The sequence below is a fragment of the Fonsecaea erecta genome, assembly GCF_001651985.1.
Source record: "Fonsecaea erecta strain CBS 125763 chromosome Unknown Scaff2, whole genome shotgun sequence".
NCBI lineage: Eukaryota > Fungi > Ascomycota > Eurotiomycetes > Chaetothyriales > Herpotrichiellaceae > Fonsecaea > Fonsecaea erecta.
Genome location: NW_017387245.1, coordinates 1,347,476 through 1,372,037, shown reverse-complemented (window position 1 = coordinate 1,372,037; position 24,562 = coordinate 1,347,476). Strand labels below are relative to the sequence as shown.

The window sequence follows — 24,562 nt, the reverse complement described above, 5'->3', positions numbered from 1 at the left end:
ACCGAGAGAAAACAGAAGGAAGCAAAGAATGAAATTTGTCTCCCGATTTACTGGTGGTGTCTGGTGTCCAACTATCTCCCCCTTTCCCTCTGCTTCTCAGCCGGCAACGACTCGCTCCCTCCGTAGATCGTTCACCACCATATACCTGCCCAACCCGATCCAGCCCCATCGAAACCAGACCATCTGGGATTTGTGGCCGTGGATCATGGCCTCGCGTGCCTTCCAGTACCGGAAGATGTCGTTCACGAACATGACCCGGTCCGCGGCGCCTTTGGGCCCCGTGGCGGTCTTGCCTTTCTCCTTCGTCATCCCGAACAGGTTGCCGAATATGCTCTCGTAGATGCCCATCAGGAGTGTGGGGATGGCGTCCAGGACGAACGAGTATTTGCGGACAATGTTGATCGAGGGCAGCGTGTACAACGTGACCGGACACGCGTAGCCCGAATGGCCCTTCATGATTTTCTGCAGGAACAAGGCCGCCCCGTGGTACAGTGCGATGTGGTTGGGGTGGCCTGAAATCCCGCCCTTGTCGAAGGTGATGAGCACGTCAATTGTGGCGCGGGGCCCCTCCGCCTCCTTTTGCGCCGGAACTGCTGGCGGGGTCGCGATGGGTGACCGCGAGGAGGATTTGGTATGTTTCAATGGCGTGGCTTTGGATTTGCGTCGGTCCTTGTCCTTCTCCTTGTCCGAATCCGATGCGGCGGTGGTCGCAGGGGTCGCTGGCGCGCACGGCGAGTTCAGGTGCGGCGCAAATGCACTGGCCAGCACGAGCGCGATGTCCTCAGGCTTCCAGTCCTCCTTCATGCCGTCTCTGAACCGCTCGTCGTTGAGCACGAAGACGTCCTCCTTCCGCCTCAGCCCCAGTGTCATGGCCGCCTTTTCCAGTTCCAGTTTCCGCGTCTCGCCCAGACCGTCGCTGTCGCCCGTGCTCATGCACAGGAGCTTCAGGTGGTTTTGGAGAGAGGGGTGCGTGAGGGCCTGCAGAGCCGGGGAGAAGAACATGGACTCGTCGTCCGGGTGGGCAATGAGCAGAATGATGCGCTTGTTGCGGAGGAGGGCAGGCATGGGCGGGAGCATCGTCGAGGTGAGATGCCACAGGGCGAAGATGAGGACGGGGAGGAGGGCCAACGTGACGATCGTTCCGAAGGCCATGTTGGAACGAAGGGAGGAGGAGGGGCCTGAGCCGGATAGAGCTGTCGCAGGGAGGAATGGTAGCAAGTCTCGTGTCGTCAAGGTACTGCTACTACTGTACAAGTGAAGAGGATCTCGGCGCAGTCCAAAGGAGGAGGAGGAAGAGGAGGGGGTAGTTTCATTCCCAAGCAGTCCTACCGGCAGCACGGAGTCGACGGCCGCAGCGGGCGAGATTTCATGGTGGGAAGGGCTGGAGTGCGTAAAATCAAAGAGAGACGGATAGGTAGAACACGACAGAGAAACAGGCGACCCGGAAAAATTCGTCCCCAGCCATGCATGAACTGGTGGAGTTGGGCAGTTGAAAAGGACGAAAAAGCGGTAAAGGTGGCCAGATCTCAATCGACGTTGACGGCGGCGGCGCAATGGAGAATGGAGAATGGAGAATGGAAACGAAGCGGCGTTACAAGGGTGCGTGGTGGATGGTTTCGCTTCTCCCATATCACCCCACTTGGTCACCCTAATTAAATCACCGCAGAGATCGACAGGAAGTACACGGTGGACAGGGCACGTGAGATGGCCGTTGATTGAAGAACTGTACGGGGTATATTTGAAGGACATAAACATATTGATCGATTCAGATACTCTTTTCTATGCTTGTTAGGCCCATGATCTGGTCAACGTCGACCTTACACAGAGGGAAAGTGATTTGGGTATTCTGTACGTAGGAAGCCGACTGGGCATCAACCGAGTCACAATACTTGGTAGAGTCACGGGAGGATATTTCCTGGCGTGGGTAAAACGTCTACGTGTTCCTGGGTCGTTGCAAGGGCTGGACTTCGGCATGCTGGGATAACCTGCCGGCGAGATATCCAGAGAAGGGGTTTGTCGCTTGGGATTGGGAGCGACAATAGCCCTTCTCTAACGCGAATGGGGCAGAAGAGGGTTATGTACCTGGAGAAGCAAATTAGGAGATCATGGGACTCCTGAAGCAATAGTCACGGTAGACTTGAATTCAAAGTAGTGTCAGCAAGAGTTTCATTGAATGTCAAGTGAGACCAACCAAAGCTGCTCCAACTCCATATTTCCCAGTTCCTAAAAGCACCATCTCCTTCGTTGGGCGTGTGGCCAATGTGGCAGTTCATCTGCAGCGAATACCATAAGTCATCTTCTAACTTCCCTGGCTTCTGCAAATTCCGCCGTTGACAGCGGTGTTCGCAGCGTCGCGAAATAAGGCTCAGCTTGTTTGCCCGACAAAATCACAACACCGTCGCTGCCTAGTATCGGTATCGTGTCGAGTAGTCCTTGGGCGAAACCACCAAACCCCGGCCCTTTTTGGCGCCTTTGTAGATCGTTTCGATGATGTCGATAAGCTCTTGCTTGTCTTCGAGGACCCAGTTCAGCTTGTTGTTGTTGCCCGTGCCGAAGTCACACATCATGTGTTTATTGCGGAAGAAGAACATCAGAGTCACTGGGTCGTAGAGCTCGTACATCTGCTTAAAGTCTGGGACTTGATCGAGGTCGCAGACGTAGATGACAGCAAAGTTCTTGACTCGATCGGCGATTTTGTAGAGGACTTCGTCTTGTCGCATGCAGTCAGGATCCCAGTCACGGCCGAAGCGGATGACCACAAGGCGTTCGTCTTCGGAGAGAATGGCCTGGTCGACGTGCCAGCCGGTCACGAGGTGAGGGATGACGACAGAACCCATCGCGTTGTTGAGAAGGAGGATCGTGGAGAGATGTTGTCGTTGTAAGTATCTTGTTCTTGTGAGATGTTTGGAGATAGAGGAACAGGTTAGAAGGAGAAGGAGAGACGGCGAGATGGTTAAAGAAGCGCGCAGCTAGAAGGTTGGAAGATTCAAGAACATGGAGTTGCTGCTTAGGCATCTCTAGCTCGCTAAGTAGGCACTAGGTGGGCAGCGACGGCTGGCTTGGCAGTGGCTGGCGTTATCGATAAGGGATTTTCCCCCCGCGAAAATTTTGGGTGATCAGTCCAAGGGTGCTTGTCACCTGCGTACAACTCCTCTCAACAGCAATTCCACCACCTTCTTGCCCTTGTTTATTGACATCCGTGCATTGGCCAGAGGACTCAAGATCAATCATGGCCACCTCTCCGCAGCCTTCTTCGAACATTGACGCCACCATTTCAGTCCTGCGGCGAGATTTGACCTCCGAGAATGTCCCTCTTGCCCGACGCTTTCGCGCCCTCTTCTCTCTCAAGCATCTCGCTTCACAAAGCCCAGGACCACAAGCAACAGCAGCAATAAACGCAATTGCGGCTGCATTTGCTTCTCCCTCGGCGCTCTTGAAACACGAGCTGGCGTATTGTTTGGGACAGACCAGAAATCTAGCTGCAGTCCCGTTCCTTCGGGCGGTCCTCGAAGACAGGTCAGAAGATGCAATGTGTAGACACGAGGCGGCCGAGGCGCTCGGAGCTCTGGGAGACATGTCAAGTCTACAAATCATGAAGCAAATGAAAGACGACGAGCGGGAGCCCGTGGTGGTCAGAGAGACATGTGACATTGCAGTCGACCGCATCAATTGGGCTCATTCTAAGAGCCGACAAAGCGAAAGCCTGAAGCCAAGCGACTTTGCCTCTATCGACCCTGCGCCTCCTCTCCCTTTGTCTTCAGGAAGCCCTTCAATCCCGACCATACAGGCGACGCTCCTCGACACTTCATTACCCATGTTTCAGCGATATCGAGCCATGTTCGCGCTGCGAGACCTCGCGTCCCCCCCCGACCTCCCCACGGCAGAAGCTGCCGTTCATGCCCTCGCTTCCGGGTTCAAAGATCCATCGGCACTATTCCGACACGAGGTGGCTTTCGTGTTCGGGCAACTCTCACACCCGGCATCAATACCCGCCTTAGTAGCTGTGCTGGAGAATACAAAGGAAGAGAGTATGGTTCGACACGAGGCGGCAGAGGCGCTTGGCAGTCTGGGAGAAGAACCGGGTGTGGAGGACATGTTGAGGAGATTCTTGGATGATCCTGAGCAAGTGGTCCGCGAGAGCGTCATTGTTGCTCTCGATATGGCCGTGTACGAAAAAACCGGGGAAATGGAGTACGCCACGATACCAACAGGGGCTGCTGCATAGCTGGGGGCTTGCTTTAGACGGCGTGCATTTCAGACATTGACTGGCCTCAAATCAATTGTTCTGAACATCCTTGAAACCGCATTCGCATCTGTAGAAGACAGTTGTGCCTTCATCTGCGCTTCGTAGTTGCTTGGTGTGATAGAACATTTCCGGTCGATGGCAATCGGGACACTCCCTGGAGATGACAGCCTCGACCTGCAAATCGTCGGCATTGATAGCTTGTACTTCGGAGTGTTTCGCCCGTAGAGGAGACGGGAAGGCACTGGGTTTGGACTTTGAAGTTATGACTTTGGAAGAGGTGTCCTTGGTGTACTGGAAACAGTCGTCGCACTTGACCATATCGTCCTGATGCTCTCCTGGAACGGTCCGTGGCAGAAGCGAGCCACAGGCGTCGCAGAACAAAAGGCTGCCTATGGCGACCATCTTTGGGGATTCGAGTGTTGTGCAGCAAGTCAGCCAAAAAAATTTGATGCTCGCTGACGAACAAACTTCTGGAGGCGCTTCTGCGATCTCGTTCCTGCAGCGGCTCGGCCCCAATACGGTTAAGGGCGATCGCATATTCATATTATTATTGAAAACCGCAGCTTAACCGAGCGGATCGCAGTCTGGAGATCCCTTGCGCCCTGCCGCCTTGCCGCCTTGCCCCATCCCAAACCCCCATTCTCCTCTCAGTATTTCCTTCATCTCCGCATGTTTGAGTGGGAGCCCTGCGTCAAGACAACCCATTCCCATACGACTGACAGCCTGCGATAGCAGTTCTGGGGCTATGATGGTCATGGCGTGGTTCCTGACTTCAAACCTCCCCACTTCGATAACTCTCCCCTCGTCGGCAAAATCATCGAGATAATCGCATGGGCGGATCAGGACAAGATCAATCATTCACAAGTGTTCTCATCATGGAGCCTCGAAAAGATAACATAGAGGTCGTCATCCCTCGGCGACGACGAGCACAAGATAATTCCATTGGGAAGGGCCTCTCGGTGAAGAAGGCTTTCCAATACACTCCCGTGACGACCTCGATTCTCCCAGAGCACAGTATGCCCACTTCACACAAAAGTCGGTGCCGTGCTAATTCACTTCACAGTTTGCCTCCCTCTCCCACAACTTGGGCGCTCGAGTGACTCACGGCTCACTTCTCCTTCCGAACGTCAGGCGGCATATCGAAGCGAACTGTTCACTGCGACCGCTAAAGAACGTCTTTCGGTCTTGCTCGATCGCAACCGCCTATCAGAGATCAAGTTCCCTCAATCTCCCGTGCAAAACGATAACTCGGCCCAGGCAGACCTGAATCCCATTCAAAAGATGGTTCTCAAAATGTCCAAGATCGACTATACATACAACTCCTTGACCACCGCATCTCAACCTACAGTCAGGAAGAAAACTCTCCAGAGGCCCATAACCAAGCCTTCCTCTTCTACCTTTGTTGTCGACATACCAAAGCCGCCTCCGTCCTTCAATAAAGATAACTATGTCATTGTGCTAGATGATCCAGAACCGGAGCACCTGAGTGTTTCTTCACGGTATACCAAGCCTGCTGTCGCGACAACCTCTAAGAAACAGAAGGACGACCAGCTATTAGAGAACTTTGAGAACCAACTCGCCGAGATTTGCGAAGCTCGAGACCAGATTGACTCCAACAACCCAGCAGACCGAGCAAACGCCACCAATGCCATCTTTGATCTGCCCGATGATGAAGACGACACTGAACCATATCTTGCGCTGCGTTTACAGGAGACACTTCAATCGATGATGAGTCAGCTCCTGACCTCTGGTCGGTTGCGCGAGGCCTCTCTGGAGTCTCTTCTGCGACTCCAGCGTGTATGTGAGCCAGCGATAGAAGCAGCGCAAACGATCAATCTGCGACTACCTCCGGATCCTTCAGATGAAGACATGTCCGCCTGGTTGTCGAAAGTTCACAAAGCGGAAAGGGGAGCCATTTCAGCCTGTACTCTGATATACACCATCCTGGGGGCTCCTCAGAATCAAGACCTCGTCAATTTAGTTGCGTTACAATGGCTACCCAATGTGCTCGTTAATTTATTCGAAAACTGTCTGATTCCGATTGTCGAGGCCCGCCCAGATGGACCAAGCAGCCAGCTCTTCGATCATTCGTCTGCACACAGTGAACCGTTGAAACGGTTGCTCGATGTCGGTCGCAAACTTCTGGACCTTGTGACAAGAGCATGTGTGGAAATCAAGGAAGCCGGCCCCGTCGTTAATGCCACCGAATTCCTGGCGGCGAAGCTCATTTTTGTTCAAAATTCCTACAACGACAAAACATCTGCACTCGGATCTCAAGCGTACGAGCGGCTGAGAAAGCAAGCCATGGCGGCTGTTGCCAGGATGTACGCCGCTTTCCCTAACGAACGACCAGCAATATTGGAGGAGGTCTTGACGTCCTTGGATAAGCTGCCTTCAAATAGCAGGAGTGCCAGACAGTATAAGCTGGGTCCTGGTAAGAATATCCAATTGGTAACTGCTCTTTTCATGCAGCTAGTGCAAGCTTCAGCCATGCAAACAAATGTGAAAAGAAATCGGAAGTCGCGGCCTCAACCTCGGAAGGGATTGATCAATATTGGTGATTCAGACGTGGACGACGATTCAGCCAATGATATGGAGATCGACTTAAGGTCCACGGCCGATGAAGTCGAAAAAGACCCGCTATCAAAGCTGGGCACAATAGCGCAGAATCTTTTGTCTGAGGCAGCTAAGAGTGCTCAGCATATTGTGATGTGGATGGTTGACAAGGCCTCGAGTGTCACCAAGTCTGGGGATTCGCCTTACCGCAATATTCTCGACTTGTTTGTCGAAGACCTCACCCTGGTGCTCCCATCCACGGACTGGCCAGCATCTGAATTGCTTCTTACGGTGTTGGCGTTCCGCATGAAAAAAATTGCAGAGACAGACAAGTCGGCTTCTACAAAGAATATGGCTCTCGAATCCTTGGGGGTCATGGCATCTGCAATATCCCAGACTCTTGCGTCTGCTCGAAGACTGCTTTCATCGATCACAAGAGATGGAGAGTCCCACTCCACTCCAATCGCTCAGGAATTGTCGGATTCTGTCAGGGAGCGACCTCAATTCACTCTCGAAGCTCACGAACTTGTGTCAGCTCATGGACCGTTCTCTATCGTCCACTCGTATCTGAGCCAGAAAAAAGGGGAGGGCTTGAGAACTATATCCGCAAAAGCATATTTCCTCGTGAAATTTGCCGCTCAAATTTATCAGGTCGTTACACAACCACGGGACGTAGACCGAGAGGTTGAACCCGACTCGCGGCTCACGTCTACTGTTTCGGCGATGCTACATCAGCTATCCGGATCCATTGAACATAGTGAAGCCGCTCAGGATTATGTCGAGGTTACAGATCAGGAAGCCCAGCTAGCCTATATGCTGAGCATTCTCAACGGACCATTCTGTCGAATGTTTCCGGGCATTGCCACCACGCTCAGTTCGTCGATCGAGAGCGATCAGGCTCAGGTTCGCACCCGCAGCTTGAAGAGTATTGCGGCCATGCTGGAGATCGATTCGAGTCTTCTCGATTGGGGAACAACCTTAGCGCATGCTGTCATAAAATGTGCGTCTGATGACTCCGCCATGGTGAGGGATTCCGCCCTGACTCTGATTTCCAGATTCATCATGCCCAGGCCAGCACTTCAGGGGCAAGCATTCAGGGTGCTTCTCAATTGCATGCTTGACTCCAATGTCGGAGTTCAGAAAAGAGCCATGGCTCAGCTGAAAGACGTCTACTTGAAGGAGGGGAGATCGGCCGTAAAAGAGTCCATTGCCGTCGCCTTCTTACACCGGGCAGCCGACCAAGAAACATCTGTGGCGGAGCTTGCAAAAAGGATATTGGCCGAGATTTGGGTTGATCCCAAACTAGCTATGCTGGATTCTGCAGACGACTCTGCACGCTTGGATGTTGAGATCGAGGATCTCAAATCGCATATTGTCACCTGCGTCGGAAGCGATATGGCGCGCCTAGCACCTTTGCTGAAAGAGTTCCTGGTTTGGAAGTTGAAGGATTCCAAACATACGGATCAAGTCCGAGATCTTTGCGCCCGGATTGTCAAGAAACTCCTCGATGCCGCCAATGGCTCTGATGTGGGACCAGCAGAACTGACGACCCTGGTAGCTTTTGTTGATGCTCGACCGGAAGCAGTGGTGCCTGCCGACTTGACCAGTCTGAAGAGCTATCTGAGAGACTTGTCAAAGCAAGATAACGTTCCCAAGTTCAAATCTGTCGTGGCTATATTCCGTCTCGTTCTTCCACATCTGTCCAGCACGCAAGCTCCACTGCTTCAAGAGGTTCAAATGGATCTTCTTAAAGCCAGTCAGAAGCTTGTGCAACGAGAAGTGGTCGAGGAGGTGATGGCCTGTCTAGGAAGCATCGACAGAGTACTGCAGAATACCGTCAAGATGGTCAAGTTCACGATCTCTCTGATACGGAATGTGCTACCCACCAGGAATCTACCGGACAAGACACCCGGGAGGGACGACGACGATGCGAGCGAGAATCGAAAGAGGAATTTATGCTTGCGGCTCCTTGGCGCCGTGGGAAAATATATGGATCTGGAACGATGTGCAGAGGAATTTCAACGAAGCTTCCCTGCATACAAGGGTGGTTCAGTCGCAGGGTTTTTGGCGGACTGCATTTGCGAACACACCTCCCGACACCGCCCTATCTAAACCCGAGTCAGGGCGCTGGAGAGTCTCGGCCTCGTCTGTCAAGCATGGCCGGGCCAGTTCAACAAACGGCATATACGGGAGACGTTATTCGAGGTTCTGAATAGAATGTCTCTCGGTGGCTTGGACCAAAGCGACATTGATAGAATGCAGATCACCGTGCTTGAGATATTTCAAGAACTGTACGGGAAGCGGGTTACGGCCAAAGAGGACGCGAAGAAAAACGCGGACAAAGGGGAGGTTCAGGCCTTGAAAACGATTGGCGGCGACAGCAAGACCCGCGAGAGCGACAGTGCCATTTCGATCATCACCAACACGCTGGTCGACCTCCTCCTCCATATTGCCCTGTCCGAGACTGGTCCCAAGGCGCTGCTCGCGGCTCAAACACTGGCCAGCATCGACCACCAAGGCATGACACACCCGAAGCAAAGCACGTCGGCGTTTGTGGCGCTCGAGACCAGCACCGATCCCCGAACTGCCCGCGTGGCCCGGATTGCCCACGAGCACCTCCATCAACAGCACGAATCCGTCTGTGAAAGAGAGTACATCAATGCCGTCGTCGCCGCGTTCCATTACCAGAGTGAGGTGTACAAGGATCCGCAAGGAGGCATCGTTCCGGGATACACGGCCAAACTTGCCCCAGCTTTTGCGATCATCAGCACCAGTGGCTCCAAGTACGTGAAGAAGTTCATCAGCAACTTGATTTCGAAAATAAACACCGAGTACTCCAAGTTGAATGTGGCGGCCGGGGACGAGATCCCCGAACAAGTGTTGTTTGTTCTCTTTGTGACACAGAACTTGGCATTCTTTGAGTACAAGAAGATGGATGAGCTCCTGCATACTGTGCTACAGCTGGAGCTGGCGTTTGGCAGAAACGGCAGCGAGACAGCACAGGCGATCGAGACGCATCTCAGCCAGGCCCCTGCCCCGCTTCTCGTCAGGGACGTCAAGAATCTAGATGACGATGTGATGGTCATAGAGCCAATAGCTCCGGACCCGGTCGTGGATCCAGCCACGTTAAAATCGCTGACGGCGGCCGCTTGTGCGATCACACTGATCTCCGAGGCGAGGAACTATTTGAGGAGACAGTACGGGATCTCACGAGATGTCAAGATGGCGATGCAACAGAACAAGCAAACCAAGGAAGCCGGAAAGGAGCCGGTCAAGGTACATGGAATCACCGGAGACAAGTTTTGGCACAGGACCAACGCCGTTCTTGAATCGCTCCACAGTCGGGGCGCGATGATTGCACGATGCCGGGAGTTTGTTGATCTTGTGGCTGTGGACGACGAAGTGAAGGTTGCCGAGGAGGAGGCGGCAATCAGTGCCCTGGTGGACGTGGCGTCGGACCTCCCAGGGAGTGCACCACGCGGTCGAAAGCGCAAGAGTCTCTCTGGGTCAGTGGGAGGCACGCCCAAAAGAGCTCGAGGGCGACCAGTCAAGCACGGGAATGCACGACGATCAGCGAGTGTGGTGTCGTCGGGGGAGGACGACTTTGACGACGCAGATTTCCACGGCTGAAGCAGCATTTATGAGTGATGATGGCACTTGCGCAGGATTTCTCTGGACAGCGAAAAAAGGCGGTTTAAAGACGGCTCATGTCTGAGGGGAGACAAGAGTTTTTTTTTTCTTTGGCAGATAGGCGAGCGAGATGCACAGGTTGCTGGGACACAGGACGAGGAGTTTTCTTTTGTTGTGTTTTGTTATATATGATACCCCCCACAGAGCTGTCGACGGTGAAGCCGGAGAAAGGGCTTTAGGCACCCATCAGGGACCTCGTAGATAGATGAATATACCTCGTTGAGAACTTTCCCGGCCTGTGATCGGATCGAGTAAAAAGAGTAAAAGGAAAAAGGGGGGGGACCAATTAGGTGATCAAGGGGAAAGCTGAGAGGTTTGATAAGCGACGCCGCAGTGACGGAGGATGATGAGAAGGTCGCATTGCTGCCGCACTTCCGATCGGGGTGTGCATGCACCGATTAATTAATTAATACTCCGTAATAGTGGGCGAAAGGTGGCTCAACAGGCTCAACAGGCTCAGCGGATAAGCATCTTTAGCACCTAAACATCCCGTCACAATCATTTTCCCATCGGCGCCCATCCATCTGATCTGATGCCGCCCCCCATAAGCTCGCCGTCATTCCGTCATATCCACGTATAGCGTCACCGCATCATATCCTATCTTCCGTCTATTTTCTGTTTTTCTTTTCCCCCTTCTTGCCTCGATCTTTCCACAGCATTCCTATTCTTCTTCTTTACGTCTCTATCAACGAGGCCTCAAAACCACTCCTTTCTGGATATCGGCCACAGTCCTCTCACCATGAGGTAACCAGCCGCCACCCTCCTCTCGCTTCTCGACAATGGAGGCCATTCCTCGATTGGCCCGCGGTGGCCAGCGATACCTACAGCTTCCTCTGCGCTCTGTTCGTAGTCTGCATACCTCTCCTCGACTGAAGCCTTCCTACCTGCCGAGACCATGCCTGCAATCCCCAAGGGCCTTGTCAACCCTGCGAACAGCCCAATTACCGTCTAGAAATCTGCGCATTGGGACGTCGAAGCTCTCGTCTCGTCTCATCTACCCTACCCAAGTGGGCACTGTGCGATACATTTCCACCAAAGAGCTCCCTAATAACAAGGGACCCATCGTTCGCTTCTGTTACCGGATATTCGCATGGACGGGCATCTTCATCGTCTTCTCCGGCACCTTGGTCCTCGCCTTCTTTCTCTACGATGCCTCCACCTACCGCGAAGAGCCAGATCCGACCGGCGACATTGCTGTGTCGGAAGCGGCGCTGTCACCCAGAAGAGGAGGACCCAAGAACCTGCCCATCGCAGAGGTCTTGGTGGATGACGAAGACTGCGACCACATGCGTGAGCAGAAAGACAAGCCAAAATTGGTCGTTCTCGGCACCGGCTGGGGGAGCGTCGCCATGCTGAAAGAACTCCATCCAGGCGATTACCATGTGACGGTCGTGTCCCCGGACAACTACTTCCTGTTTACGCCCATGCTGCCGTCTGCCACGGTGGGCACCCTGGAACTGCGATCACTCGTTGAGCCAGTGCGCCGGATCGTCAATCGGTTGAGGGGCCATTTCTTGAGAGCTGAGGCCATCGACATCGAGTTCACCGAAAGGCTGGTTGAGGTGGCCCAGGAGGACGCCGACGGGAACAAGCGACATTTTTATCTGCCCTACGACAAGTTGGTGATTGGAGTCGGCTCGACGACCAATCCCCACGGCGTCAAAGGCCTGGAACACTGCAACTTCCTCAAGACCATCGAAGATGCCCGCCTCATCAAGAACAAGGTCCTGCGTAACCTCGAACTTGCCTGTCTGCCCACCACCTCGGACCAAGAACGACGGAGGCTGCTCTCGTTTGTCATCAGTGGTGGTGGCCCGACCGGGGTGGAGTTTGCTGCAGAACTATACGACATGCTGAACGAAGACCTCTTGAAATCGTTCCCCAGGATATTACGGAACGAAGTGTCTGTGCACGTCATCCAGTCGAGGGGCCACATCCTCAATACCTATGACGAAGCCTTGTCCGTCTACGCCGAGAAGAGATTCGAACATGACCACGTCGAAGTCCTGACGAACTCGCGGGTCAAGGAGGTCAAACCCGATCGCATCATCTTCTCACAGATGGAGGACGGGAAGCCCGTCACCAAGGAGCTGCCTATGGGATTCTGTTTGTGGTCCACCGGTGTCGCGCAGACCGAACTGAGCCGGAAGATCGCCCAAAAGCTTGGCGAGTTCCAGAACAACCGACACGCTCTCGAGACGGATTCACATCTGCGACTTCAAGGAGCACCGCTGGGAGAGGTCTACGCCATTGGAGACTGCGCCACCGTTCAAAACAATATCGCGGACCACCTCACCACTTTCCTCCGCGGCATGGCTTTCGAACAGGGTAAGGATCCGGAGAAAATGCACATCACCTTCCAGGATTGGCGCAGCGTGGCGCAAAAGGTGCGCAAGCGGTTCCCTCAAGCGGCCGGTCATCTCAAACGACTGGACAAGTTGTTTGAGGAATATGACAAGGACAAATCTGGCACGCTAGACTTTGGCGAAATGCACGAGTTGCTCGTCCAGATTGATTCCAAGCTGACCTCTCTTCCCGCCACGGCCCAACGTGCGAACCAACAGGGCCAGTATCTCGGTCGGAAATTCAACAAGATTGCAGCCGCCATTCCCGGCTTCAAGGCGAACGAGGTCGACTTTGGTGACCTCGACGAGGCCGTCTACAAGGCCTTTGAGTATCACCACATGGGTTCCCTGGCCTATATTGGAAACGCCGCCGTTTTCGATTTTGGCGGTTTAAATTTCAGCGGTGGGCTGATGGCTGTCTACCTGTGGCGGAGCATCTATTTCGCCCAAAGCGTCAGTTTCCGGACGAGGATGCTGTTGGCGATGGATTGGAGTAAGAGGGCCCTTTTTGGAAGAGGTGAGTGTCACGCTGGCGGCTTGAGCGAGAGAGCATAGGACTAACGATTGAGCAGACCTGATGAGCTTCTGAACAATTTGTCTGCGGTATATGGCCTTGATGCGATGTATGGGAAACAACGACGCCAGTGATCCCTGGCGACCAGCCGAGTTTCCTGCTTTCTGAAGGTGTGAAGAGGCATCAGTCTTCGTGGATAGAATGACGGTTGCCCCAATCAGCCCCAGGATGTGAGACAGTTCCCGGCGATTGGGGAAGATTGCGTATCGTGGGCTCGCGAGAGATCCAGCAGGACAAGGCCGATAGAGTAGAGCGGTCGCCACACTAGAAGGAAGAGAAGAACTCATGACTGACCGACTGACTGACGCTCCGGAGATAACGGGGCAAGATTCGACAAGAAGAAGTAAGCAAAGCAAGCCAAGACCAAAAGAGAAGAGCAAAAAAGAACAGAGAAGAGAAGAGACGAGACGAGACGAGGACGAAGTAAAAGGAGAGAGACTGTGTGAGAAATATCAAGTTCTGAGTGGCAGGTACACACACACATTTGTCTAGCGGTTGTATATCAAAGTCTTTTGTGTTTGTTCGTTTGTTTGCTCTGCTCTGCTTTGTTCTGATCTGTTCATTCCTTTCCGCCCGCTCGCTCGTCTCATCGGGCATCTCAGCCTGGCCCCCGAAAAAAGGAGTAAGTGTATCGGATCAATATTGATTGATTGATTGATGCCGCTTAGGCAGGCAGGCAGGCAGATAGGTAGGTTCGTTGGTCCAGTCAATACCAGTCAGTCCTGGCTGAGCTGTGGTCGATTGTCTCTCTCTCTCTCTCTCTCTCTCGTTAACTATCTATCGATCTATCCGTATACACTGCTCATGAGTGATTGATTCTTGGTCGACTCAACCGCAGCACGAGACAGGCAGGCAGTCTGCACGAACTTCCAAATGAGGATGGATGTACAGTACAGTACAGTCAATGTATTCATTTACGACGTACTATAATGACTTTCTGTCTTCCTTGGTCCTTGATACTCGATCGCCAGTCCTCACAAGTTTAATCCTTTGTCCTCGGTCTCGGTCCCCGTTTCGGTGGTGTCGGTGGTAGTGTCGGTGTCGCTTTCGCTCTCACTCTCGCTGACGCTTTCGTCCTCACGGTCATCTTCGCTCGTGTCCTGGGGGTGGCCCACATCGTGCGCTCTGACTTTTCCCAGGGGAGGCTGCTGTTCTTTGCCGACCGCCCCTCCCTCAACCCTGGAACCACGCTCGGCCACCTCCCTGAACATGCGCCTCTCAGCCTCCCACCGGCGAACACTGTCAGCGTCACAAGTCTGCTGCACATGCGCCTCCACTGCCTCCACCAGCCGCACCATCTCGTCGTCGACCTTCCCGAACCCGGCGACCCCGTGCCCACTGTGGCCCCGGAGCGTCTTCGCGATCGCCAGCCACTCCCGGACCCCGGTCCTGGTGATGAGCGTGTCACTCCCGCCCTTGATTCGCGTGGCGAGGCCGACGACGCGCAGGATCTTCTTCCGAATGGATTTGTTGCAGATCGGGGAAAGGTAGTAGGAGAACAGTCGCGTAAACACCTGGGCGCGCCGGAACAGGTCCATGTCCGTCTGTGTCCGAAGAGAGCGGAGGAGCAGGTCGAGGAAATGCTCGACTTCCAGTGCTTGAGCATTGACGTTTCCTCCTCCTCCCTGCTGAAGGCTCGTGGGGATGTCGGGGTCGTCGATCTCGGGCTCCGTGAGGAACGTCTCCTTCAACCAGTACGGCAAGATGTGGGGCACGGACCACTGGGGCGCGCGGAGGAGGAAGGTGTTGGTCTTGCGGTAGAACGGGGACGACGGGTCGGCGACGATGGGGAGGAAATGGATCGCGAGTTCCGCCACGATGGAGAAGGCCGGGGCTGTGGCCGTGGACGTCGAGTTGGAGAAACCATGGCTCCTGATCGTCTCACAGAGCTCTCCGAGAAGGAGGTAGAGCTGGGTCTTCTCGTCGTAGTTAGACTGTTGGACGGCGTGTATGACATGTTGGAGAATATGAAACGCCTGAAGTCGGGCTTCGGGCTCGGGGGAGATGAGGCAACGGATCAGATCGGCGAGACGGCCGCTTTGAATCTCGGATTCGAAGTCGGGTTTCGCCCAGCGATCGAGGCCTGCGAGAGATGTTGGGATGGTCGGTGGTGGCGGGAAGGATTCAGCGAGATCGAGGCTGACGTGCTGTCGCTGCTCCGGTCCATGTATACTGTCGGTGGAACCGTCCGGCTGTTTTGTGTCCGCTTCGTCGAGATCCTCCTCTGGTAGAACAACCTGTTTCTTTCGTTGCCTCTCAAACGCCTTTTCCAGTGTTTCTTTGGCCTTCTCGTTGGCATCACATTGCTTCAACATCTCCTCCTTCAAGTGCATCATGACACGGTAATTCTCGCCTGCCGATTCCAGGGCGGAAAAGAATCTGGCGATCCACTCCGCAACATTCTTGATGTTTTTCTTGTCTTCTTTCTTCAGCAAATGTACCCATTGCTCTGCCACGCAGCAGGCGAGTAGACTCAAAGGTTGCGAATCAGACAAAAGATGCTGAGCTTGTTCCAGTTGATCCAGATACTTGACAGGTCTTTGAGCCGTGCGCGATATGCAGTTGTCCAGGAATTGATAGGTGACGAGCTCCGGCCGCCATTTCTTGGTCGCGGTAAGGCTCAATATCAATGCATCTGTAGATCGTACATCAGTGTCCAAGATTCCCTTCTCAGTCAACACGCCTTTGATGATTGGAAGCGTTTCTTTCGTGACTGGCTTCTCGGAGTCTTGGCCACAGCGTCTGAGCAGCTGCACGACTAACGACAGTTCTTCTAACCCCGCTTTGTGAAACCATTTTGTTGCGGATGAAATGTACGCAATCTGCACGAGGTGCGCTATTTGGGCCAGTATGAGGTCCCTTGTTGCCGCATCCAACGTGTCAGAGTCTAGAAGTTGAAGCCGTTTCCCCAAAGGCACACCAAAATCGAACTTTGATCCAGCGGTTACTGAGGGCAGAATCGTGTGATACGCAGCTATGCATTCAAGGACTGAGGTTCGGACTTGCTCATTTTCGTCTGGCAGCGTTTGAAGTGTCGCAATGATATCGGAAAGGGGCGGGATACGCTCAATGAAGAGGCTGACTAGTTTACGTGATGCCTGCTGCCATAAATGAGACTCGGTTGGTGCCTTCTCAAAGACTTTCAAGACCGAATCGAGCTTCTCGAAAGCCACTGTCAACAGCCGTGTCGCGGACATGATAATGATGTCTTCGTTCATGCGGAGACACTTTCCGATCGTCGTTCGGTCGATTGGGCGTGGGAGGATGCTTTCAACAACAATCGACAACGGGGGTGGCGTCAATGGCAGCTTGTCATTCCAGCCACAGTTCGGGGGCACCGGTAACTGAACCACGGAGAACAAGAAAGCAAACTGCCCACGCCATTTTGGGTCATCTCCTGGTGGAACGAGGAACTTCGGTTTTTTTGTAAAATAGTCGGCCACAAGTTCAGGGGCAGTATTCAATATTGCCACGATAAGATCGGCTTGCCGCACATCACTCTCGGGTCTCAAGGCCTGAATGAACGTAGAGATTGCCCCGTTTTTGACCGGCACTTTCTCAGTATAGTCATCGAAGTAGAAAGGAGAATCAAGACCCAGATCGATCATGTTCTCATCTTGACCGAGAACATCGGGGTTTGTTCCTGGAGGATACCATCCCGATTGGGCAAGCAACACCCCCTTTGAGGTCGTGCAGACCTGCAAAAGCAGCTTCTGAAGAGCATCTCGAACTTCGACTGAAGACCCACCGCCCTCTCCGGTATTGTAATCGTACAGCTTGGCGAGCGCCGACAGGACACCAGAGTTGAAACTCCGAGTCTTTGTCTGCTTGCTGAGAGTCTCATCGGCAATAATTGACCGCTCCAAAGTCTTCAAAGTATTGATGACGGCAGACACGGGCAAGGTGGACAAGTTGCGAATTGCCAAAAAGATTGTTTTGCCATGCATGATGAACTCGGACTTGGAGGCAGAGTCGAGGTACTTCAAGTTGGCCAGAACAAACTCCAAAGCCGCCTGGTATGCATTTACCGAAGCGGCTTGCTCCACGGTTGCCGGCGTCTGGCTTAGAATGGCATCGAGCCGCCGATAGAGGAAATCCCGTCGGCTAAAGACACTGCTTGCATGGGCACCGCCATCGAAACCGACGATCTCTGTCAAAAGCTGCAGACACGGTGTTATGAGATGTTCTTTGGATCTCGGTGACGACAGGGTTCGATCGAGGATTCGCAGTTGGTCTCTTTTGAGCAAGCTATGGCATAGGGAGATTCCAAAGTCGCGGAACTCGAGATGGCCAGAGATTGTCTCGAAAAATTGAGTCAGAGAACGAGGAATGGCGGCAAGCACGGCTTCTGCGTTGGACTGGCTGGCATTGTACCATGCAGACAGAAGATCCGGGAAGTCTACTTGGTCGTGTGAAGCTGAAGACTGCTCATCACAGTACTTCTTCAATACCTTCCACTGGCGACTCTGATGTGGGGAATCTTCCTTGGTGAGTTCGGACAGAAACTGTGTGAATCGGTCGACCGCTGCGCCCGTCAACAAGTTGGCTTCTTCACATACATGCCGTTCATAACATACCTGCTCTTATGTCCTCGACAGATGAAGACGGCGGGAACTGAAGAAGTTGGTGAAGCTGATCTGAACTGGTGATGGCATTAGAACGTGGAAGGGTACCGTCCTCCACCCTCCTTCGCTTCCGCGACCTTTCTTCACCCATCTCTATAGACATGAATGATCATATCGTATTGAATACCCTGTTCAACCTGTAGCAACAAGGCTTGGGTCTGGGGAGAATCGGGTAAAAAATGGGAAAGGTGCAGAAAGTCTCTAGTTTGCTTGATGTGCTAAGACCGAAAGGACAGTTAAATGATTGGTCAGTCTATTAGAGTGTACTCCACTCAAACTATACTACACGAAGTCACCAACTCCCACACAACTACTCGGTACACCCTAAGCATCAAAATTCTCAAGATCCTTATTTTCAATCGCTTCCAACTGCAAAAAAACATAAACCACTCATCATACAGCAAAAACTGCCTTTCAAGGTCGTGCCCGGGATCTTAGGAGACAGTTAGTTAAAGGTCACAAGAAATGATTGATTATTATTACTCACTGAACCGGGGTTAGTGGAAAGTTCTGAAAATCAGAATCCACTGTGCTAACCACTACACTACACAACCAGAGAAACCATCTGAAATGTGTGGCTCAATTGTGGTGCGAATTCTGAAAAGATAAATAATATATGAACTTTTTTTTCCCCAGTCTTGGCATACGTAGTCTTGGCAGGTGTTCAAGCTTATGCATGGCGTCGGGCTTGGGGTTTTGGAAATCATGAACGTCGATAAAAGAAGAATATAGAGTTGCATCCAAGTGTGTGTCAGGTCCGATGTATCATCATCCTCCCCGAAAACAAGCAGCAGGCAACACCATAGTAGCTGTTTGAAGACGAAGCCAGAGTCTGAGTTGGCTACGAAAGACTTCGAACATCACCTTTGAAGTCAGCAATAATCCTTTTCCACATGCCACCATTGCTTGCTGAGGCCGTATACATTCCGATGAATGCCCGAGAAACACCAGGGGTGTATATAGATGCTATCTCGTATGGAATTTCGTCATTCCCATCCCGGTGCCCTTCTCATTCGCCGGATCGCTCTCCTTCATGATATGAGCCATCCCCAAATGCTGTGGATTGTGCTCCGGCAGGAAATATCCCATTTCACAAGACAGCAAGGTGATGGCAGTGAGGATGTTGCATGTGAAGCCTTGGACTCTCTTTTTCCAATTGATAAACATTTGCCATGGCCTCGGATGATGAGCACCGTAATTTGCTAGTCCAAATGTACTCGTCCTTCCACCCACATTGATTTTCCTTCATTAAAATGTATATGGACACGAGGGAGTAAGTGACGGTACCCGAGATCGAGACACAGTGAGAGAGGTTACACAACTTTACCTTCGCCGACGCGCACGAGAAGTGTTGCTCCTTCCATAATTTCAAGACAAGTGGGGTGGTACCTGGGACAGAGAGGACGATGAGCGCCTCAGATTTAGAGATATAGGACGCTGACTTCATCGGGAAACCGAGGGGGAGGCCCTAATCGGGTATCAGGCAATCTGCTGGAGTAGAGTCGTTTCCCCTTCATGCCCGAGATCTTGCTTTTAAACCACTTAATAACTTCGCCCGTCTTCAAAATCGAGTACCACTTCTCCCACTTGCTTGTCACCACGTTGAAAGGTCCGGCTGAGTTGACAGCGGAGGCGAGATACTTCGTGGTCGGGTCCTTGCACAGAGCCGGGGAGTCCAGCACGGGCGTAAGCGTTGCACAAGATCTTCATCACCTCCCCCGTGTCGATCGCGATCATCCGCCTTCTCCCTGTCGATGTAGTATCTGTAGGCGGCGACGATCATGGACGCTAACAGGGTCCCCAGTGCGGGCTTGATGTTTTCGTAGCCCCTGGGCACCGTCGCGGAGTTACTCTCGAGTACGTAGTACCTCAACTTGCTGGATTGGCGAATGAGCTCCTCTCTCGTTTGCCTTTCTTGTCCAGATAAGTCAGAAAAGAGACAACCCGAGATGCGATTTGCGCCCTCGCTCTTTTCGTCAGTTACTCACCGCATTCCCGCTTCCTGCTCTATCTTAACCAAAGACCGAGCCCGATCAGATCATTCGTATCTCCCTTTTTGCCATTAACAACCGTTGCGTTTCCTGGTGCTCCTCTATCCTCTGTAATCCAAGCATCTAAGGTTGCCACGGCACTTCTGATCGGATGTTGGGATGAACGACTATGCAGTTATAGCCGAGACGTACCTGATGCGAGAAATGGTAGATCCTTGTGGTTGGTGCTCGTGATAAACTCATTTTAGGGGATACAGCCGCTCATGGCAGCGAGCCTATCTCCACCCAAGTTCTTACGGGCCCCTACCTAGGGTTTCGGCTCTCGTAACGAGTAGATCTTGTGGAGAGCGATTGAGGTGGAGCATGATCAGGCGAGGCTGGCATCAATCAATCTCCAAACAAACGTGGCCCTGCTGAACTTTGATTCAACCACGGGAATTGTCAACTGCCTCACGGTCCTCTAAATGTTTAGTGGAGGGACCGGTGTTTGTGGTCGTCTCTGCAGATCCAACGTGAGATCTTCTCTCATGCCTTTGCAAATACCAACGCATCCAAACAGCAGATTTTGTGCCTCTGAGATTTATGAAATGAGTCCGGTAATGGTGACATGCTCCTTGCCGGGTATTTCCTGGGGACCAGAGTACATGCACTGACGAGCAAGTCATGATGTGTGTCGAGGCGGCGAGGAAGATTCCAGGAAGTCGAGAGGGCGCGAGAGGCGGAGGTTTCCCATGTACAACTTGGCACATCGCCATATATGTATATGTACCTCATTGATAATATTAAGAGCCAGCAGCCGCTACCTCAATTGTAGACTGACCGCACAGTTGGAGGTCAAAAGACCACCCTTCCGTTACAACCAGAGGCGGGGTTGAATATGGCAGAGACAAAGTGTCATCAATATACGTTTCTATGGAGACTCTTTCCGTAGCTCGCTGTCAAAAGATATTACAGGCGCCTCCAGGGCCAAGAAGAAATACCGTAATCACATTGCAAAACCCTAGTATGTGCACCCAAAGTCGACATGCTTCATCACCATGACCATCATACACACACACAATCTTTCCAAATAGCGACAAAAAAGCACCGGGTGAAACCGCAGCTGGCATACATGCATGGGCTTCCAAAAGGGGCGCACAAATTGCTCAACCTTTCTTCTTCATCATTCCTCTCAGTTTCCTTGCGGCACCCACGATCGGGTCGCCGGCGTAGATGTCGTAGGGGTCTTTCTTCTCTCGACCCCTCTCGCCGCCCCATTGGATCCGAGCTTTGGGTTGAACCGAAGACGACGCTTCCTCCTGCGTGGGTTCTGGCACGGCTGCTTCAGTTCGACGGGGCTCGTCTTCGTCACTGTTGCTGCTCGAATCTTCGTCTCCGCCACCCAGACCCAACGCGGCCAGTCGACGCCTCTTTTCTGCAGCGGTTTCTCCCTCGTCATCGTTCTCTTCCTCTTCCTCCTCGGATCGAATCCTCGCTAGGTGTCTTCTGCGAAAATCCGCCGCCGTCTGACCTTTGCCGTGCCTTGCCACGCTCGATCTCACATTATGAGTCGGAATTTCTCCTTCCTCTCCTTCCTCGTCTTCTTCGCTCTCTTCGCTCACCGTTGGGTTGCGTTCATGAGTAGTAACTCGATTGGGTTTCGGACGTCGCTGAGGGCTGAAATAGTCGTCGGGTTCTAGCTCACTGGCAGTTCTTCTGCCAGCATCTGGGCGGCGAGCGCCCGACACCACCCCGATATCTGAATCGGTCCGTCCACGCATTGGCCTCTCATCAGAGGGCGTCAGCTCACCAAGTTCTTCTCGTTCCATGTTCGCGGCTCTTCGTACTTCTCGTTTAATGTCCTCGGTGGCGTCACTCCGTTCGACTTCTCGAATCTTATTTTTAGGGTCCAGCTGCTGCATTTGCCTGATGAAGTCCCTTGTTGACAGTCGTCGGCCAGATCCTAGTGCGATGGTTCCAGGAACATCCCGTGTTTTCTTTTGCAATCCAGTCAGACCGTATTGATCAGCCCGAGAGATTGTCATTCTCAGGCCATCGTCAGAGGAAGCATCGCTGATGCGCCTCTTGAAATCTCGCTTTTTCGGAGGCTCCTCCTTGAGGTCTTGGTCTTGCTTGTCTAATGGTGCAGGAGCAGCAGTGCTGGGCCCAGCCGGCGCTGGAGGTGCATTTTGTCGTCCCAAACCAACCCACGTACTCATTCGGCGTAAACCATCCCGCACCTGCTGCTCCCTCGTCTTGTCGCCGCCACCACTTTCGCTGGGGATGTTGTACGTCTTGATGACTTCGCCGTCCTCGTCCTCCACGATAACCGTGTTGCCAAACTGGTAGGCATGAGCCGGACCCCGCTTTCGTTCGGCTGGCTTGGAGCTCGAGGGTTCCGCATCTCCCTCCTTCCGCCTGCCGAAGCCTGCCCACTGATCAAATCTCTGACGCATACTCTTGGGCATGACAGCTTCTTCAACCTGCTCCTCTATCTCCTCGCCCTCGTCCTTGGGGTGTGGCGCGTGCTTGTATTTCGCGAATTTTCCGGATTCGTCTTTAGCCAACCGATTTCGGGCCTTCTCGATGGCCTTGGCCTTTTCGTCAGGCGACATGTGACTGGCATCAATCGTATCCACCACGTTGCCTTCTTCGTCCTCCACAATAATGTCGTCACCTTCCTCGTATGCTTCGACGTCGGCAGTCGTGTCTGGGGGCGGTGGAGAACGTGTACGGCGGGCGGGCGCTCTCTCCCGCTCTGCTTCAACCTCATGGCGCTCTGGGGACGAGGTTGGTGACACAGCCCCTAGGCGCTCTTGGCGACTCTGCGGTGAAGGTTCACCAGATTTATCGAACAGCGTGTCCGAGCCCGACTCCTGTTGCACAAGACCAGGCTCACTAAGTCTCGATGGGGCAATGGCACTCTGAGTGACAGGACCTCCCAGCCGTTCTTCGAGATCTCTATCCCGCCTCCTCCGCCTCCGTGCTCTGCCGTGACTCGAAGACCTAGACGTCGGCCTCTTCTCATACTCGTCTTCCCGCTGTCGCCTGAGATGCAGTTTAGGGATCCCTACGGGTGGCAGTTCGCCAGGCGGAACCTCTAGCTTCTCGTCAATGTCCAAATCCGAGCTCTCCCTGCGGGACATGGACCTCGATTGAGACGTGATTCTAGGAAGTCTTTGCATCCATGCAGGCCCTTTCTCGTTGTCTTGAGTGTACGACAGAGTGATTGTCAAAGTGTTGATCCGCTTGCCCAAGGTGAACACGGCGATTGATGAACCATGGACAAGGATCGACGAGATAACCAAGAACGTGACCACAGGCCATATTAGGTAGATTAGTTCATATTCCTCGCTTGATTCAGGAAGCGTGGCCAACGGTATCGCTCCATCTGTTTCTAATTCAGCACGGGCGAGGATTGCCGCAAAGATGGCGCCGACACCGATGGGCCCAAAGTGGCCCGCAAACAAAGCCTCGCGCCATGTTTTGACGTCGGGTATGAGCGGCTTCAGAGCCAACATGGCAGGGATCCGACGGAACAAGATGACCATGATCGAAATGACGACAAGCCTCCAGGGAACGAGGCCGTGAGAATGCGCATTGTACTGATCCCAAGGGATGATGGTTCCAAAGTAAACAAAGTAGGCCAAGTTGAGAAGCAAATCGATGACGTTGGACACATGAGACTCCTCAGTCTTCTCCGTGAACCAGCCGTCGTTCGAAAATCCGACGCCCGCGGCAAATCCGATAAGAAGATCGTCCATCCCCAGCAAACTCCCAGAACCGGCGCAGAACAAGGCCAGGACGAAATAGAACACGAGGAAACTTTCGCGATCAATCAATCCTTTTCGCTCGGCCATTTTGATGGCGTGACGGCCAATGTACCCGACCATGACGCCGTAGAAAGCGCCGAAGATACACTCGTAGAGGATGGTGAAACATGTCCAGTGAAAGACAACCTCTCTGGCCTGCAAGTGGTACCTAACCAAGTAGAGCGAGAGATAGATAAACGGGAAAGCCATACCGTCGTTGCAGCCGGATTCAGCAGATAGGACATCTCGAAGATGCTTGGGAACCCGTTTTGCGAACTTGCCCTTTCCCACGACCGATGAAGCCAGGACCGGATCGGTGGCGGTGACGCAAGCCGCAACTACCAGAGAGTCCAGCCAGCTGAGAGGGGCAATCATCCACCAAATGAAGAGACTGGTGACCAACCAGCCAAAAGTCATGACGGGGACCAAGAGGAACACGACCGACTTCCAGTGCCTTTCCATGTACGCCTTTGGCAACTCGACGCCGACCGCAAAACACTGGACAACCAGGACGATGCGGGAGAATTCGAGGGTAATCTGATCGGTGTTACCCCAGGTCAGAGGGTTGATGAGATTGGCCGCATGCGGTCCAAATATGACACCACATATTGTCGCAACGGTTGCTTCGCCGATGTACAATTTCTCCTTGATGAACAGCGAGCATAGCATGAATATGCTGGTGAACCCGCCGAGGATGATGTACACCAAATGCGGCTTGTCTATGGTGAGCTGCGACCACGCCAT

At 53.1% G+C, this 24,562-nt stretch overlaps 8 protein-coding genes across 8 annotated transcripts; 3 read left to right on the top strand and 5 right to left on the bottom strand.

The window, feature by feature from the left end:
* Nucleotides 1–96: 96 nt before the first annotated feature.
* On the bottom strand, nt 97–1,152 carry AYL99_02249 (hypothetical protein; the record flags this gene model as incomplete). Its single annotated transcript, XM_018833765.1, has 1 exon — nt 97–1,152. The coding sequence occupies one exon, from the start codon at nt 1,150–1,152 to the stop codon at nt 97–99; it is 1,056 nt and encodes a 351-aa protein (XP_018696389.1).
* A 1,253-nt stretch (nt 1,153–2,405) lies between these two features.
* On the bottom strand, nt 2,406–2,837 carry AYL99_02248 (mitosis protein dim1; the record flags this gene model as incomplete). The annotated part of the gene is made up of 1 exon (XM_018833764.1): nt 2,406–2,837. The coding sequence occupies one exon, from the start codon at nt 2,835–2,837 to the stop codon at nt 2,406–2,408; it is 432 nt and encodes a 143-aa protein (XP_018696388.1).
* A 392-nt stretch (nt 2,838–3,229) lies between these two features.
* AYL99_02247 (deoxyhypusine hydroxylase) lies at nt 3,230–4,225 on the top strand (the record flags this gene model as incomplete). The annotated part of the gene is made up of 1 exon (XM_018833763.1): nt 3,230–4,225. One exon carries the CDS (start codon nt 3,230–3,232, stop codon nt 4,223–4,225), a length of 996 nt encoding a protein of 331 aa, XP_018696387.1.
* Nucleotides 4,226–4,276: 51 nt separating this feature from the next.
* Nucleotides 4,277–4,648, bottom strand: AYL99_02246 (hypothetical protein; the record flags this gene model as incomplete). The annotated part of the gene is made up of 1 exon (XM_018833762.1): nt 4,277–4,648. The coding sequence occupies one exon, from the start codon at nt 4,646–4,648 to the stop codon at nt 4,277–4,279; it is 372 nt and encodes a 123-aa protein (XP_018696386.1).
* Nucleotides 4,649–5,121: 473 nt separating this feature from the next.
* On the top strand, nt 5,122–10,432 carry AYL99_02245 (hypothetical protein; the record flags this gene model as incomplete). The annotated part of the gene is made up of 3 exons (XM_018833761.1): nt 5,122–5,260; nt 5,310–8,862; nt 8,926–10,432. 3 exons carry the CDS (start codon nt 5,122–5,124, stop codon nt 10,430–10,432), a joined length of 5,199 nt encoding a protein of 1,732 aa, XP_018696385.1.
* Nucleotides 10,433–11,271: 839 nt separating this feature from the next.
* AYL99_02244 (hypothetical protein) lies at nt 11,272–13,426 on the top strand (the record flags this gene model as incomplete). The annotated part of the gene is made up of 2 exons (XM_018833760.1): nt 11,272–13,354; nt 13,410–13,426. 2 exons carry the CDS (start codon nt 11,272–11,274, stop codon nt 13,424–13,426), a joined length of 2,100 nt encoding a protein of 699 aa, XP_018696384.1.
* A 959-nt stretch (nt 13,427–14,385) lies between these two features.
* AYL99_02243 (hypothetical protein) lies at nt 14,386–18,139 on the bottom strand (the record flags this gene model as incomplete). Its single annotated transcript, XM_018833759.1, has 2 exons — nt 14,386–17,936; nt 17,989–18,139. 2 exons carry the CDS (start codon nt 18,137–18,139, stop codon nt 14,386–14,388), a joined length of 3,702 nt encoding a protein of 1,233 aa, XP_018696383.1.
* Nucleotides 18,140–21,172: 3,033 nt separating this feature from the next.
* AYL99_02242 (sodium/hydrogen antiporter) lies at nt 21,173–24,562 on the bottom strand (the record flags this gene model as incomplete). Its single annotated transcript, XM_018833758.1, has 1 exon — nt 21,173–24,562. The coding sequence occupies one exon, from the start codon at nt 24,560–24,562 to the stop codon at nt 21,173–21,175; it is 3,390 nt and encodes a 1,129-aa protein (XP_018696382.1).